General features: G+C 35.9%; 1 protein-coding gene across 5 annotated transcripts in view; it reads right to left on the bottom strand.

The window, feature by feature from the left end:
- Positions 1-18,424, bottom strand: part of DOCK4 (dedicator of cytokinesis 4) — a 233,550-nt gene that overhangs the window by 140,847 nt on the left and 74,279 nt on the right. For 4 of the 5 annotated variants that reach the window (XM_042018041.1, XM_042018044.1, XM_042018042.1 and 1 more), the window contains exons 2-7: positions 9,374-9,457; positions 8,314-8,354; positions 5,931-5,986; positions 4,170-4,266; positions 2,360-2,508; positions 919-1,003 (exon numbers count right to left, since the gene is read on the bottom strand). In XM_042018041.1, the coding sequence (XP_041873975.1) occupies positions 919-1,003; positions 2,360-2,508; positions 4,170-4,266; positions 5,931-5,986; positions 8,314-8,354; positions 9,374-9,457 (512 nt within the window). Of the gene's footprint in view, positions 1-918; positions 1,004-2,359; positions 2,509-4,169; positions 4,267-5,930; positions 5,987-8,313; positions 8,355-9,373; positions 9,458-18,424 lie in introns of those variants that run through there. The other variant, XM_042018045.1, reaches the window with a different exon arrangement.

Below are 18,424 nucleotides of genomic sequence, written 5' to 3' on the forward strand. Positions count from 1 at the left end.
GGTTCCTCAGTGTATTTCATCTAGTGCTTCAACAGGATTCCATAATATTACATATGACTTTGAAATTACTCAAAGGAGCATGAAGAATTTACTATTAGGCTTGACATTACAAGTTACCAGTACAAGTAGTTAAAAATTATAAAACAAATATATAATTATTTCAGATCCACAAATAATTGTAGCGATGATGGTTTTGGGGAGGTTATATTTAAATATGAAAGTTATCATAAATAAAATTCAGTTTAAATACAAGCTTAGTCTTAAGCACATAAGGCTCAGAACTCTGTATCTGTAACAGCTGCAGTACTTAAATATGAGCCAAAGCCCACATAAATGAATTGGCAAGATTTCTTAGACCTCGCTGGAGATTTAATCAGAATAAGAAATATCAGTGCTGGTTTTAGTAAATCAAGATGGGCTTTTATACCCAAAGGGAAGCTTTCTTATGCAATTTAACTACTATTTACATTAATATATTAGAAAGGGCCAAGAGCGCAGTATGATTAATTGTGACAGTATTATACCATGAAAATATTATTATATTTCCACAAAGCTTATCTAGACAGGCTCTTGGGCCAGGTAAAGCTCTAATGATAAAGAATCTCATAAGCTTTTATGGATAATTAAATTCACATTAACAGTCACAATCTTAAATGGTACATCAGAAAACAAAACTTAGAAAACAAAACTTTTACCAAATAACATTTAAGCTAAGTATGTGTGCACACACAAATTTGATATCAAATCCAAGCATCTCATACCGATGTGGAGATGACACAGCTGTTCAAAAAAATTTCTTTCCTTATAGTAAAATTTATTACATTATGAAATGCCAATTTGGTTAAATAGAAAAGAGCTGCCATCAAACTATCAGTATGTAATTTGATAGTGAAAGTACCAAATATTACATTCACATACCAGCCTGTAGAGCTCTGTAATGCTGATATCTTCAGGATCCACCATAGCGTATTCTTTTCTTGGAACTAAGTCAAGTCCCAGTTGTCTGTATGAGAAATGGAATAACAATAAGTAGTTTCCACTTTCAAAAGAAACAAATTAGCTCTGCATGTGTTTGTTGTTTATTCCAATAAACAATGCACACATTAATTGGTACTCTACAATTAGTTGACTTTGGTTTTGTTTTAATGTATTTTGGCTGTATTCACCATTCACATATGACTCATCCCCTTCCTCCACTTTGCAACATTAATAGAATGTTTTTCCACAATTTTTAAATCTGTTTCACATTGTGGACAATGTGCAATGGACATTGTCCTTCGTACTATTGTGAACACTTCAGCGTGAATGCACTAGTACTGTCAATTTGAATAACAAACATGGAAAGGAAAGTAAAAAGAAAATCCATCAAATGCCAAAACATCAGCTTATTTTCAGTTTGGACTGGATGGTATCAAAAATGCTTGCCTGAACAAAATAAGGAAATGAGCTTGAATCAACAGGAATACAATTTATTTCCAGCACAGCAGCAAGCAGTAATGTTTAAGAACACACATGGGGCAGTCATGCTGAATTTACAAAAATTTGAAAGATTAGAAAGTTTTTCGAAAACATGTTTTAAAGAGCAGGAACTGACCATGTCAAAAACCTTCACAATTAATTCCTGTCAGTTACCACAAAGTTCTAAGCAGACAGGTAATCATACACATTTAGTCACAATCCTTTCACTGTATTAGGTACTTAAGCTTTCAGATAGCTGTAGAAACCCCGGAAATTCAGTTAATTCTACTGTTGAATGTGGCTTCCTTTAGTTAGCATTTAGCTGTAAAAACATATGCTAAAGAAGAGACTTTGGAAACAGCACCTAAATGCCAGAGGGTGTTTTAACCATTCTCATGCTTAAAAAAAAAGAGTAAGATAATACAATTAGTGTTAGCTCATTTCAGTTATTCAGATAAAAGAAAGATGCAGAGCACAGTAGCTGGATGTATGTTAGAAATGCCCAGGTAGGAACTAAATTGTGTGACCATGTTAAAAAAGAAGCAATGTCAATCAACATAGTTTCAGTTAGAACACAAAGCTATGCTAAATGCATCATCCAGGCATCTAGCCAAGTGCATATTAAAAAGACATAAAATGCTGCTTCAGATATTCCAATGCAATTCTCTCACAGACAGTACTACTTCTATGTTAATTACACTGAAATAAAAGAGCAGAATAAAACAATAAGTCATTTTTCACTATTAAAACATAGTGGACATAAAAACAATGAAGGAGAAAGTCCATTTTAAAAAAATGGCAACACTTGTTAGAAATTTGTTCTTCATTTCAGCATTCTACAATCAACCTAAAGCACTGACTTTACAATTTTATTACATTTCATTTATTTCTATTCACTCACTCGTTGCCCCAGTCCAGACGAGCAGTGATGTGTCGCTTGACATCCTTCATTCGATCATGGGTGAGATGGCCAACAAGGACTTGCCTTCGCAGGTCTAGGATTTCATTCATTATGTGCCACAGCCGGTGAAAAAGATCCCCCTCATTCCTCTGCGAGATAAAAATATAACTGTCTCTACATCACCTGTATAATCTGATAATCCTAATAAATACATGCATGATGAGGAAATTAAGAAAATCCCTTTTCCCCCCTACTTAGTCTTTTTTTCCCCAATTGCACTGTGGCCATTTTACCTGCACTTGAGTGTGCACACAAAATAATTTCAGACCTTGCCACAGACCCTGTCTCTGCACCACATCCATTCCAATATTCCAGTCCAACTCCTTGTGTCTCACATTTACCTAGTCTAATGTACATGACAGCTATGACAATAATTCTACAAACAATTTTCATGTGTTTCACGACACAGCATTGTTGTATTCCAAGAGCATGTTCATTCTGTGCTGCTGTCTCATCCAAACTGAATATATGATCCGTATTTCAAGACTATCTTGAACACACACACATAAGGGGTAAAAAAAGCAATAGCTCTGAGCATTGAAACTCTGAACTACAGGGTTAATTTCTTTTATCTTTCTCTTGCATTGATATAACTACTCACTACTACCTAATCATAAATAAATACCATCACGTAGACAGATTCTTGTCCAAACGGTTGTTCTTTATCTAACTGTGAAGTAGGAGAAATTATGTGAATATGATTGCTTTAAAACCACATTCTCCTACTCTAATTATATACCAGCTAAGGGCATAACAATTTCCCATAAAAGAACCTCTATTTTGGAAGAATCTATTAACTCTTCCTTCACTAATTCAAAGTAGTTTTACATAGGTTTTTTGAGAACCTTTAGCTTAAGAAAATTACTGCAACCTTAATTTAAGTGATTCATTACACAAAGTTGAAAAAATACTCCTATACAGATTTTTTCTGTTAATTCTTGCCAAAAACCCTAAGCCCATTTCTCTTTTCCTTCTTCCTATGAATAAAAGGCATAAAAATAAAGTTCAGCCACTTAAGTTAACTGCTATAGAAGTTAAACCTAAAATTCATTTAGAAGTACCATTACTCTCCATCAACAACTTTTATATTCCAAGCACTCTGACAAATTGCAATTTGATAAATCTGCTCTTTTTACTTCACATTCATTCACTTCATAAGCTCAGTAAAATGGGCATTAATTTATTGTTTGTCTTGGCTTTCTGTCTGGAAAGGAAGAAAACCAGGGTAATTTTGAACATGCAATAACAACAGCAGTGAAGAAAAATGTTGCTAAAAAGAGAAATAACTGCTCTGAGAACAAGAGGGAAATATGAACATTATAAGTAAAAGAAAACCAAGGAAAAAAAGGTCATTGAATGAGCCCTTGAATTAGAAACAAGAGCTAAAAAGGACTTTGTAGGAACATTATAGAGAACTATACTGATGGTATGTTTTCCATCAGACACTAGTATATAGACCTTTCATTTCTGCAGTTAGAAAATCAAATTTAATAATTCAGGTGCATCTTTGGTCCCGGTATCGGATAAGTTCTACTGAAGTAAATTATTCATGCAAAGACAAGAGACATGCTAATGTTTAGTAACACCATGAAGCTCAAAATAAAATTTCAAGGTATTAGTAAAATCATTAAAAATCAAACTGAATGTTTTGGTTTTCTTTCTGAAATATGTGCTTAAACCAGAGCATCTAAACAACAGTGCACCTTTTGAGATGACATGAAATCGAAGCAATATTATTCAGGGTACTTGCCACATAGAGTTGTTTCCACATTGTTCCCCAGTCTCTTAGAGTTGATGTCATTTCTGTAATAACAGAATCTTCTGTTGGAATAACCATTTCAAATTGTCTGTAACATGCAGAAGAACACGTGATATTGCACAAGCATTACTAATCCCATTGCAGTTACTAATATGTAGACTTCTTACTGCCAACAGTAATGAATGTCTATCAATCTACATAAGTGCTCCTTCAGACCATGACATTTTTTATTTGTATATTTATTTAATCCCCATGGAAAAACTTTGAGTGAAAATAGTTTAATCCCCATGCAAAGTCTTGGTCCTAGAGAAGTCAAGGTGAGTTTTTTTACTATGAGATAAGCATATCAAAAACTTTCACAGCAGAATAAATCCCACAGTTTCCAAAGGGATCTTGACATGTCAGCTTTTTATGCCTGAATTACTTTTTTCATACCTTGTCTCTTACTAAACTGACATAACAATGTGACAGCTCTTGGCCATGGTGTGCAGCAGGGCACATGGCCTGAATGGGAAACACAAACTAACAAAGGAAATTTGTTTAGCAACGAAGATTGAACTCCATGCAAGTACTGTCATGGTGTCCACTAACAAAAATTATTCTGCCTTTAAACTTTATTTTATGGTGATGGTTTACAATTCTGTTTCACCGAACCTTCAGTTTTAGCTACAACTTTAAAAGGAGAAAGGATCCTAGGGCATGACAAACCACATGTGGCTATAACTTCCTAGCAAACAACAGTGAGTTTTACAGTAACGTGGTGACATTTTCACCTGTGGGAATGAAACTTGTTTTAATATCATTACAGATTCCATCATTATTTCTACCCATCATGGATAATGGACTTTCAAGGCACTCATTCATGCTCCCAAAACAAAGGTCACTTAATGTTCAGGCATCCATCTGTTATGAGAAATGTCCTTACCTAAATAGGTTTCAAAATATTTTGTATCAGTTCTCTACCAATAAGTCCAAATAAAGGATACAATATGAACGATTAAAAATTAAGTAGAACTGTGAAAAAAACTGTTGAGCTAAGATCTCTGACAGTTTCTAAAAATTTTCAATTTTTAAAAGTGATACCATCGAGGTAAGTTTTAGACCAAAAAAAAAAAAAAATCAGGTTTTTTTTGGTCAGACATTTTGAATTTGAAAAACAAAATTTTAAAACAAGTTTTAACCAATTACTCCAGATTTTATCAATTCTTCTAAAAATGAAAAGCACAGCTGTTGTCAAAAATAAATATTGGCTCTCCATCGCCTGAAGAAAAGAAGCAAAGGAAAAAGCTTCTCTGTTCATGTACAGGTTTAGTAATATCTTTTGCCATTAAACTGATACATTATTTTACTCTTTTTTTGTAAAATGGCAACTGTCTACCATGGTAGAGCTGCTGCCCTCAAAGAAAATAGCTAATCTTAAACAGCAGGTTAAAAGACAGCTTACATACAGAATAATTTCCTCAAATTAAGGCAATGCCTTTTTCAAGCCAAACTTAATGTAATTGTTTTCTCTTTTCTCTAGACAATACAGAATGATATTCCCAATTGTGTTCAGTGTCTTTTTAGGATACAGCATTCCAATATTATGACCATGCAGGAGTATCAGGTTAGCTAAAGACAACTATTTCAAGTCCTCTGGCATTAAGCTGAAGATACCATACCATAACAAAATCATTTACTTTATAAGCCAAAGATCTTTGGTACAAGTAACTGACCACATTTCAATATTTGAAATCAGAACATTTCCCATACCCTTTGTTCTTAACACACGCATTCTTCAAGTGAATGTAGTTAGATGGAAATATGCCCTGAAAAATAAAAAAGTTTAGGTAAAAAAAGTCCCCTTACAGGAGTTCAGCATACCACTTAGTATCACTCAATATGCATATGCATGCTGAATTCAAAGTCCTCCAAATAATTAACAAAAAAAACACACAAGGAAAGAATGCAACAAATACTCAGTATAGCTCTAACATAAACTAAAATGCCATATTCAGTAGAGTTTAAATCCTTTAACACTTCAGAAAATTAGAAGACAAATACATGTAGAACATGCAGAAGATTGTTTGAGAGCTCCCTTATGGCAGATGGTTTTATTCATCGTTCCCACCTTGACAAGAAACAGACCAGCTGTGGGGGATATTGTCTTATCAACCACATACTAAAAATAAGGATTTTCAGAAGGGATTTTCAAAATAATACAAAAAGGATGAAGTTAACAATATTCAATAAAGATAAAGCTAAGTTAATAAAGAAAGTCAAAATAAGATTTAATTTGCTGGCTACTCTGGCTGCAGTGCACAGGAAAGTTGTGGTGGATGCCTATCAAAGAGCCTGTGTCTGCCAGGAGAGGTCCTTTTCTAGTCGTTTAAGGGCTCCCCACCATCCTCTTAGAAACACAGCATTGCTGCAACACACCTACCACTCTTAGAGCCCACTAACCTTCACAAATCAGAATAAGCAAAATGAAGCAAGTAAGCTCCAAGCCTCTGGCTGGGAAGATAATATACTACAGCTCATGCAGTGATAGAAAATACATATAAGGTCTCTTCATAATAAGCACAGCTGCATACAGCTTTCCTTTGTGATGATGGTGTCCCATTTTCTTTTAACACAGCCATTAGACCTTTGACAAAACCAAATCTACTATGTAGAGGCAACTGCCCTTTTAAATGCTCCTACTCCTCTGTAATGCAAAGTAGTTCAGGAGAGCATCTCCCAAGGACAGTAAGACACACAGCCTTGCAGGTGTAACAACATGTCAGGGAACAGGATGGCTGCATATGCACCCTTACTGCAGACCAGCTGCCACAGATAACTTCTTCGAGTATCAAAGCTGGCAGAATAACAAGGGAAGAATCTTGACAGAGCAATAGCAGTAACAAGAGGAGCTACAAGGTGCTCTTATTATTTTACTTTTGGAGAGACTCCCTTCCAAAATCCAATTCAGAAAACTGTTTGCATTCACACTACAAAAACAGAGAATATGTATCATCTCTTCACACATCAAGTCATGTTTAGAAAACCTATTCATAACTTCCATCACACATTTGACAGACCACAAAGCAAGACTGACAGTAAGCATGTGGTGAGAATTCAAACAAAAGACACAGAAGATGCAATAACAAACCACAACTGCTCATGTCTTATAAATCAAACTGTAATAGATATCAATGAGTTCAAAGTAGTAAACATCAAATTAGACTCTGTGGCTAAATTTATTGTTCACATTGACCTTCCACATAAAGAAAGGAAATTTATGTGATTAGAGACCACAGGCCTTGGCACAAAAGACCAGTGACTTGATATGAGCCCCTAGAAACTTTTGAAATTAATGTGTATGTGCCTTATTTTGCAGCTGAAGAATCTTGGAAATGATGAGAGAAAAAGAAGAGGAAAGCTTACAACGCAGGTTAAAAGATCAACAGATAATTTAAGATCTTTCTTGCCCATGAAGAACAAAATCTGTACAATCCCAGAGGCAAGACAACAGCAGAGATTAAGAAAATAGACACATATAAGACAAGTAAAGCTCAAACATGCAACACAAACAGACACTGAAACATAAGTTTCTTAACTTTTCATGTCCGAATGCAGAAGAAATCAGTGAAGTCTGGTTTAGAATATTATGCTACTATGGAAATCAAAGACTACACATCAAAGAAAACCAAAATGAACCATATATTGTACGTGGCACCACATATCTTTTATTCTATTGATACTCTGCATGTGGCTCCTATAAACTAGCTGTCTCCTGGCTGCTCTAAATTAATTCACAGCATCAAGAAAAACAGGCACAGTTTAACCAACTTTTCCAGCCATGTTTACAATTTGTATTTGCAGTAGTGTTTTCCCTTTAACCTATCTTCCTCTGAGTGGAAAATCTAAAAATCAGAAATGAAAGAAAATTCACCACAGCCCTGGATTTTTCAAGTGTATTATCCTAATACATAGAAGCATTTCAGAAGGGTAATCCAGGTCCAAATCTAATTAAAGTAGTATCAATAATATACTTAACACTAAGCTCTAGTTTTCTTTTAAGAGTAAATATCACATACTTACAAGAAGACTAATAACTTTTAAAAAGTAAATATACATTTTTGCCAAAGAATACAAAACTGCAATTGACCTTTACCTTAACACTGGGGTTTTTTAAGGCAAATCCTCTATACCATCCTGTGAAGAAAGCACATTTTGCTTTTTAAAGTATGCAAATCATTTACATATGTAAAACAGATTTCATCTTTCCCTTTTGCACAGATATTACAATTCCACAGTGCTGTCAGACGATACTCATTTAAAAGATTTTCCATACAGTGAAAGGTATTTCATTTAAACCAGCTCATATTCGAACTATTTCATTCACACAATTTCAGGAATTACTCTTTAACCCTGTATCCCTAAATGTTTCTAACAATGTAACCTAGGTAAATTTTGCATTGAACATCAGTCTAAATCGAAACAGTTCTGTATTAACTCTAAACATTTACAAATAATTTCTGGACTCCAGGTTCTGCATCTATCAACCACAATGCTATACAGAATTCATAATATACCTGATTCAAAAGAATAGATCCTATGCCTTCTAAAAGAACATTTCTTACAGGGTTAACCATGTATAATCCTGGTATGATAAAAAAAAAGACCTATATAATCCCAAATGATAAAAAAAAGATTAAAAATTATTTTAAAAAACCAATGTGTTGATTTTTATGTGTTAAGGAGGCAGATTATAAAAAAAATGCAATTTTGTTTCTCTGACACTAGCAACAGACATTTGATAAAACTATATTTGCATTCTCTAAGGCAAAACAGAGGTAGAAGAGAATGCTTACAGTGCTTTAAGATTTAAAGTTGTGACTTTGAATTAATTTGAAGATGTCTTGATGGCAGCCAGGTTTCCCTCAGAAATACCGAGAAAGCAGAAGAATCATGAGAGACTTCCTTTCTGATACAACTCTTAGCCTCAGTAAATTTTATTAAACAGTGAGATTAAATAAAAATTAATGTACTGCAAATTGATTATTATAGAGATCAGGGCTCACTTGAACTGTGGAAAAAAAATTAAGAGGGCAAAATGTGTTATATTATTGACCTCAAAAATGTGTTACTTTAAGAAAAGAAATGAATATTAATGGACTTCAAACGACCAATACACAAAACTTAATTATCACTGGAATCACCCATGAACTCACCATCACATTTCTCTAATATTTGAACGGTGTCTCCAATCTCCAGCGATAGGCCATGTGGGACTGTCCCTCGAAAACCAGCAATTACTGAAAAATATAATATGTTTCAATTATTCACAGCATTAAAATATAAATTATTATTCCTATTGTTAACAAAAATAGCACATTTCCAGGGGAAGTTACATGTTAGAACAGACAGGCTTACTCAAATTTAATAACCTGTGAAAAGAGTCAAGGAAAGAACCATTAAGCCACTTTTATGAGCATAAAATTTAAAACACAGGACTCAGAAAAAAACCTGTAAACACAGCCCTACTACACATGAATGGAAAGCTTGTACTGGAGAACACTATTAGCTAGCTCATATGAACCCCGAAGGACAGAAAGTGTTTTATTCCAAAAGCTTACACTAACACGCATCAGACCTCACAATTTCGCAAGCTGAAAGTGCCAATATGTGCCAATATTTTTGTTGCCATCTATACCACTCACACGCAGTGACAAGAAAACCTTATTTCACATTTGCTTAATGGATGCTATAGACCCAGCACCCCATATAACCCCAAATGTGAGGAAATGGTTAGGGGGTGGAGAACACTAAAGCATGTTGTCCACTCCAATACATTAAGTGCACACAGTTTCCCCTGCAGCTTCACCAAAGCCATTGAAGGGAGGTCATGAGCTCAGGCTGGGACAAGAGCTTCAGAAATGGAGATGGAGATAAAACATGCTTCAGAAATAAAACAGACACCAGAGCAGTGATGTTCCCAAATACTTACAGTGGCCAGATATTAAGTCTTATATTGTTAGTTCTAAAACAATAGATAACTATTTTTTCATGCAGAATCAAAATAGATTACCAAAAAGCCACTCAAAGAGCTCACTCCTACAAATGCTAAAAATCCAACATGCTAGATAGCAATTCAGCTATTCAACCCTGTCAAAATATTGCCCAATTCAGATCATGAGACCAAGAAATAGTGCTTTTGATTCTCTGTATTGTAATCTTCTGTCAGAGCTTAATTTTGAAGTGGAAGAGGAAAACAGCCTATCCGCCAGGGCACGATGCACAAAATGACTTTGCAGCTTAACCGCAGTCTTACTGCTGTCAAATACCCAACCATCTAGACAGGAAACCCCAAATCTCATAGGAAAGAAAAAAAAAAAAAACCACTAACTGAGAGGCATGATAAGGAAACTTCACATATAAATGCCAAAAAGATACATATATATGCAAGGACATATATACTAGACTCTTGCCTGCTGTTAAAGGTCTAACCTGCCACAAGCAGACACTACAGTCAAACACAACATAACCTGTCATCCACCATCTGTGCTTGCCACATTGTTCATCAAAGGCAGCAGGAGAGATCAGCTGTCAGCAACCACAGAAACTGAAAAGTCACTTGTTCTTTGGAACAAAGTTCCAGATTCTAAGAGTAAACCAACAGGATATGGTTTATGCTATAGGATGGCATGTTCGAAAGTGTACAAAAAGTACATTTTTGCCAAATCCTTCTTCAGAATTTGAAGACTTCAAAATTCATTGTATTCAATCATCACTTCAATCATAAGAAAATCATCACTGTGTTTAACCCACAGTCTTTATCCCTTTGAAAAAATGTGAGCTTGTATTCCTGGGCAGTCCCTAAGTGCTTGATACAACGTAAGACCAGTATTTACAGTATTGAACCTCCTCAAGTATGTGTATTGAATCCATCTCTATTCATCTTGTTGCTACTGCCACTCTTCAAGTTTTTTACTCCGAACTGAATACTGTGAGATATGCAGCATGAAATAAAAAGCTACTTTGGTTCCAACACCATGATCAAGTACACTATTTTTAAAGCAGCTTAGTAGTAAGACAGCATTTTTACAGTGAAAAAGTTTGCCTAAGAGTTGGAAAAAAATCAAGAAATTTTCAATTTATTCTTATACAAAGATGGGAAAATTAGATCAGTTTATTAACTATGAAGAAATGAAAATAAACAGAAAATTCCCTGAATTTCAATGCAATGTACATCTAAATTCTGCTGTGCCACTGCAATGACAGGAGTCACTCTGGTCACCTTTCCAGTTTCAAAGAAGCAAAACTGAAATATGAAGCCTGCCAAAATAGCATGTACAGCAAATGAAATTAAGGAATTAACTGAAGAAGCATGCAAAATCAAACCAAACCCTTGTCTGTTATTACAGTTGTGAGATGTCTTATTTTTAAACTCCATGAAGTAAAAAAAAATTACAGTAATTTTCTCCTTCAGAGCCAATATATCCTGTCACATTGTTATGATTTGACTATGCTGTGACATTCAGTTTTTATTACTTAGTTACTAGAGTTGTTAAAGATCTTTTTCTCTTCTTCTTTGTTGTTTTTTTTTTTTTTTAAGAAGTTTAAGAAAACTTTTAGGACAAAAAGAGATTGAAATCTGACACAGTGCAGAAAATAGCTAGAAATCATTTTAGAGACGTACAAAAGAACAAAATTATACCTTGAAATATCTTCTAGAAGGATGGCCTGCAGAGTACCAAAAAAAGAAAGAAAGAAATGAGGGCATCATCTCTAAGCACATTCCCCTGATACACTTGAAAAACTCTGCCTGGATTCTTGTGAAGGCCTTCCCGTACTCTTGTGGAGTAAGGTCAGGCTCAAAACAGGTAGCCTGTGGTGTTTAGCAGTGTCAATCAAAGTAAAATAAAGAGCATTGCAGAGCAGCAGAGGATTTAATGAATAGCACAGGAACCCACAGATAAACTTATCTCCCAAATGTTTACTCAGCTAACTTTGTAATAATCAAGTCATGCTACAGAACTGGCACCGAGACAGAAGGTGTCCATCATAACAACTGTTATAACAACTGCTGACAACAGATGAGGGCCGAAGTATTCAACAACCTTTTTTCCCCCTCAGTCTTCAATGGCAACCTCTCTTCCCACACTTCTGGAGTGGATGAACAGCAGGATTGGGACTGGGGGAGCAAAGTCCTTCACTGTAAATATCAGGTTCATGACCACCTGAGAAACCTGAATGTACGTAAGTCCACGGGGACCTGATGAGATACATCCCAGAATCGTGAGGGAATTGGATGATGTAGTAATGGACTATTTATAAGAGCATGTAGTGATAGGACAAGGGGGAATGGCTTCAAACTGAAGGAGAGTAGGTTTAGTTTATACAGTAGAAAAAAAAAATCATTTACTGTGAGGGTGGTGAGGCACTGGAACAGGCTGCCCAGCAAAGCTGTGGATGTGGATTCTTGTGAACACTTCAGGTTAGATGGAGTTCTGAGCAACTTGGTCTAGTGGAAAGTGTCCCTGCCCACAGCAGAGGGGTTGAAGCAAGATGATTTTAAGGTCCCTTCCAAACCTTCTATGGTTCTGTAGATTCTAGAGACCCCTATAGAATCTATAGGTTCACCTATTCCATGATTCATGTCTTTTTAGTTTATCTGTGGTATATATACATAAGTAGACTACAGGGAGGATAAAAATTAAGGCTTGAAAGGAGGTTGCTGTTCCACCAGAGAAGATCCCAGGGTTTAGCGGTTCAGCTAGGATATGGGGTTCTTAAGCAAGCCATTATATAAATTTCATGTACTGAACATCTCACCCTTTTCTCCAATGACCACATTGTTCTGAAAAAGCAGATGCTCCTTAATTCTTTTTTCTAGTAGTAGCAAGTATATAATTAATCACTCTGCAGTGACCATGGCTTAAGATGTTCTCAACCTACGAGCAGTACACATTTATCATACTCACAGAACTGGACTTTTTTATATACGGCATTCACTGACCCACATGCATCATATTATGCACCACTTTAATTCTAACAACAACAGCTGTTGTGACTATCACTTTCTCTCTTCCATTGCAACTGTATACCAGAGACCTTAGAAAAGGAGGATGGACAGGAGAAGAGAAATCTACTCTGAATACAGATCATTTACCAATGCCTGCAGTCTTTGCAGATGGACTGTCACAGGCATGTCCCCAGGAAGCTACGTATCAAAACCACATCTAGATATAGTTTTTGTCATTGTAGTAGCTGAAGGTCATATAAATGTTCCTTTCAAGCACAGGAGTAGTGATTGATGTCCTCTTTAATCATCTCACAGCCACAGGAGAAATATGGAACTCCACAATAAAAGTTTGTGGCAGGGTATGTCCTCAGAAATATTTTAGAAACTGAGTTCAAATATCGCAGCCCTCTTGCTTTATTAAATATTTTCTAGCTACCAAAGGGTGCTCAGAGAATAAGAAAGGAAGACAACAACACAGGATACAAAAACCTAATCTATACAGAAGGGGAAATCATATGGTGAGAACTACAGTGACATGCAATATTAAAGCAACTTCAGTTTTGGTTTGCTTTGCTTTGCTCCTAAGTTCAGCTTCTCAAAACAAAATTCATCTTTGTGCTTTCATTCCAATCTCTGGTTGGATGTGCTCACTGTTGGACAGTTTTACATATGAAAGTGCCTGGTGTGTAAAAAGATCCATCCAAGCCCAAGGTCTTAATTAAAGCCTAAACTAAGTGGGGGGTTTTGGTGCAGCTTCTGCTCATCTAGAGCGCAGATACCATTGCTGTTCTAAAAATTAAAACAAGATATTTTTCTGCTTGCAACTAGTGCATACAAAGCCTTACATGTGAGTTAGCATTATAAAGAGGATTTGAGACACCCAGAGCAACCTGGTTTCATGGCTGGCTTGACTTCTTGTTTACAAGATGAAAATCTCTCCCCACAAAGGGTACAACACAACATGGTGCTCAAGATGCTCTTGTCACAATTTAGAAGTAAGGTCAACACCACAAAAGGACACACACATTACATTCAGTTCTGGGTTGTGTGGCAGGACATATACCCCCATACATAAAGGGAGGAAAAGAAGTCATATCTACAGCAACTACTCGATGCTCAAAAATGAGCATTTGTATTACAATAGCATACTTGGGTTTCACATAATAAAAAACTGTCCTTCAACTGAAGAGAGAAGAGTGGGGAAAAGATGTGAGGCAGAAGAACATAAATTACTTTAATAATTAATTATTGCTTGGCCATATTCTGCTTGCAAAATGCTTGAGTAAAAAATAAACTCTAGTTCAATGCCATAAGTTATGATACCCCAATTAAGAGAGGTGGCATATAAAGCACACAGAAACATGGTAAGTACACATTAGGTGATCAGATTTGAAGGGTGGGAACACTGTGTCAGAGGGACTGGCTTTGACAGGGAACAAGATGCTCTGATAGGAAAGGAATTGATTAGCTGGCAACAGGGGTGGTTGGCCCACTTCAAAGTTTGGCTCAGGGTTATATTCTTAAAATTTTTATGCCTGAAATAACTGGAGATCTGCATATAAGAACTAATGAAGCAGACATTGTTGTTCTTTTCCTCCTAACAGAAGGCCAGAAGCTATTATTGATTCCAGATATTATCTGCTGTAATTGAAATCAGGTCCTCTAGGTAGCAAAAGCAATTTTACAAGTTTTTGTTCTGGACTTAAAACTGCCATTCTTTCAAGAGATTGAGACTTTCAGGAACAACTATTTCAAGGGGTTTTGCTCTATTCAACAATTGAAAAAAATAATTTAAAAAAAACTAACAAATGAAATTGGGAATGAAGTTGTTATATTGGTTAAAACAGTAATGTTGTATTTTGACTTCATGATGGAAAACTGAACTTGCTTTTATGAAGTTTTTTAGTTGGTGAGTAATGACATGTATGTATTACCTTTGAGGAAGGCTCTGATTCATGGTCTTTTTGCAGAAATATAAAAACTATCCTTTGATATGGCCTTATGCATAGTAAATACAACAGACATCTGGCACTGTGAGCAGCGGCAGAAAGCGCAACATCATCTTCACGGCAGCCATTATTAAGAAAGAATAAAAATCTGTCAACAACTCTCCCAAGCATACTGTTTGTAAATTCATCTCTGAAGCTACTGACCACTGGCAAGCAATGCAAGCATCCAGTGGTACAACTCTCAGCATTTTGTGGCACAGGGATCTCCTGAGCCAGAAACGGTATTTCTGTGTTTAACAACCATGGATATATTTTTCTTTTATGAATTTGCCTAATTAGGATTTATATGCATCACAATGTCAGTGTCCACAGTAAGCTTTCTAGTTTAAATACGCTCATGCAAGAAAAAGGTCTTCCTTTCATTTCACAGTGCAATTTCATGTCCTCTTGTTCTTGTGGGAAAGTTTGAATAAGAAATTTCTTGTCACCCTCTCTACCATACTTTTTCCAGGATGAAGCCTTTTCTCCTCAAAAGAAGCTGAAGAAGCTTTTTAGGTTTCTAAATATGCAGGATTACTAGCAGCAGAAACACATGGAGGCATGCAGCTTTGATATTGCAAAATGGCCAGAGCTTACTGTAAAAGGCCATCATGTGCACTGAGCTTTGCCTACATATGAATTGATCTGGATGGAGTGCAATGATAGCACAGCTACACGCTCGTGCTTCTAATACACAAGTTAATTCAGGCATCTGTTTATAATGCATTGTGCTGCCTACAGACACCCCAGGAGGCTTGCTGCAAACCAGCAACAAGGTAATGAAGACAGCGACAGAAAAGAGAGAGGGAGCAGGGTGGGGAATCGATCTAATCTCCTTTCAATAAACACAATATATACAAATGTTAGTTTCAATAACAGACGTGATCCTTAAATCTCTTGCAGATTACCGAGGATAAACACTTTCAAATTTGTATTGAAATAAAAGAATGTGAGTTCTCTTGCCTGTGTATGTAGACCACAATTAAAAGGATCAAATGCATAGTTCGGATAACAACAGCTCAGTGTGGCTTTTGAATATCTCAAGTGCTGCTCACATGCAGCAGTCAGTTTTCTTAAGAGATGAGAGCTTGCATGGAATTTTCCTAACAAGGACATATATTGAACAGCTATTCATGAAAATATATCAAGGCACATCAAAAATCATCAAAAAAGTTTGCATCAATGTCCAAGCATTGAAAATACTGTATAAGGTAGAAGAGATATAGAAAACTAGTCTTCAGTTCCTGTGAAACAAAAGTCTGGAATTCCTACTGCTAATAGTACTGACTACCTGTAAAGACAAGGCAAATGGCAAGTCTGAAATACAGAAAAGACATGGAGCTGCAGTAGATCGTATTCCCTCCTGTGACATTTGAATTCAGCAAGGTAATCACTTTCAAATCCCTGATTACAATGCTGCCAAAAACCATAGGACAATTCTAACACAGATAATCAGTTTAGAGTGAATGTCTGAATGCATGTCAAGCTCTCTTCATCCTGCATCTCAGCTACAGGCAGGCATGTTATAATCTCTTCGATGACAGCTAGATCGGTTCTCCCAATATGTGCAAATGATTTAACTCTTTGCTTTGGGTACCTTAGGTATTAGGACTATTAAAACAGAGCACTAAAAGTAACAAGTGATGATGGTACCTATTTGATGTTGAGAATCACTGCCCATCTAGAACACCAAAACTGGAATAGTTCAGCATGTACCACCAGTGTCCCTGTCCTTGCAGGTATGACATTTCATTGTTTTCTTTCTTGTATCAAATATCTAATTAAGCCCTTTATAGTTCTTGAAATCCTGCTTGCTATCTTTTTATGTCCACATGTTGTCCCTACTAAGAGCAATTTCTTGATATGCATTAGTTCTGGAACAAGAAATTTAGAAGTAAAAAGAAAATAAAACAAAAAAGTCTTTAAAAGTCCAGAAAATCTAGTACACCTTAAGAGTTTATGAATAAATGACACAGCTCTTCCCCTGAATTTGCTCAGGAATGTCCTCTACAGAGAAGGAATGTCAATGTAAAACCCATCAGAGGCATCATGGAAGAAGGCAAGGTGGACTCAGTACTAACAGGTGTAGATTTCATGTATTTAATCAAATTATGATAAAGAAACTAGTCTGCAGCCACTTCAACCAGTTGGTCTCGCTTTAATTCTTTACTGTAGAGCTAGAGATGCAGTATCAATGCATTAAGACTGCCATGTTAAACAGGAAGGGTGGATTAAGTGTGCATTTTCTTTTATTCCTTGGAAACAGCATCAACTTAAAAATCCAGCTAGTAGAAAGGAGTAAGTGCAAAAAGTAGATTATGTTCACATAACATTATCTGTAAGAACAACCTCTTTTAGTTAAAAAAAACTATGACTTTTATTAAGATTAAGTATTTTCAAAGTTTTAATAATTTTCAAAATTTGTTAAGCAATTGCCTTAATTTTTAATAGCATGATCAAGGAAAAGAGTTCAAACTATTTACTTGGAAAAGAATTCATGTTTCATCCATAGCCTCTGGGGAAACAAAGTTTCTGAGTAAAATAAACCAGCAAGGGGTTTTCTAACTTACTTTAAGTGGCAGGTATGATAAAGATGGGAGGACAAGAGGACAGCCATGATCTGTATCAGGGGAGTTTCAGGTTGGACATCACGAGGAATATCTTCATGGAAAGGGTTGTTAAACATTGAAACAGACTGCCCAAGTGGAGTCACCATCCCTAGAGGTATTCAAGAGACTACTGGACACGGCACTTAGTGCTCTGATCTAGTTGACATAGTGGTGATTGATCAAAGATTGATCAATCTTAGAGGTCTTTTCCAGCCTAAATGATTCCGTTATTCTGTGATGTATCCACAGCACAAGTGCATCATCTGAGGTCTGCCAAAGCCAACAAAGTCACAAATGCCAGATCTCATAGCAACTCATCAGTGTGTTTTGTACTTCATTAAAGCTCACCAAAACCTCAAAAAACTTAAGAGACACAAAGTTCTACACTATTTCAAATACGAATCTATGGTGTAATTTTGTATCTGCCAGAAGGTTTGCTGGCTACATGTCATACCCCTACAAAGCCGCAGAAACTGAAGCAGAAAATTAAGACCCTCACATGATTATAAACACAGGAGTTATCTTCCAGAAAACAGTTAAATTTTTCTAGAATAACAGGATAACAATTATTTCAAAGAAGGCCTTGAATACAAGAGTACATGCTTACAATTGAATGCTGAGTAATAATGTCAGAACAGTGGGTATGGTCCAAAGTCTAAT

Source organism: Corvus kubaryi, unplaced genomic scaffold (assembly GCF_017639235.1).
Source record: "Corvus kubaryi isolate FWS band 111438036 unplaced genomic scaffold, C.kubaryi_AGA036_p1.0 137, whole genome shotgun sequence".
Classification (NCBI taxonomy): domain Eukaryota; kingdom Metazoa; phylum Chordata; class Aves; order Passeriformes; family Corvidae; genus Corvus; species Corvus kubaryi.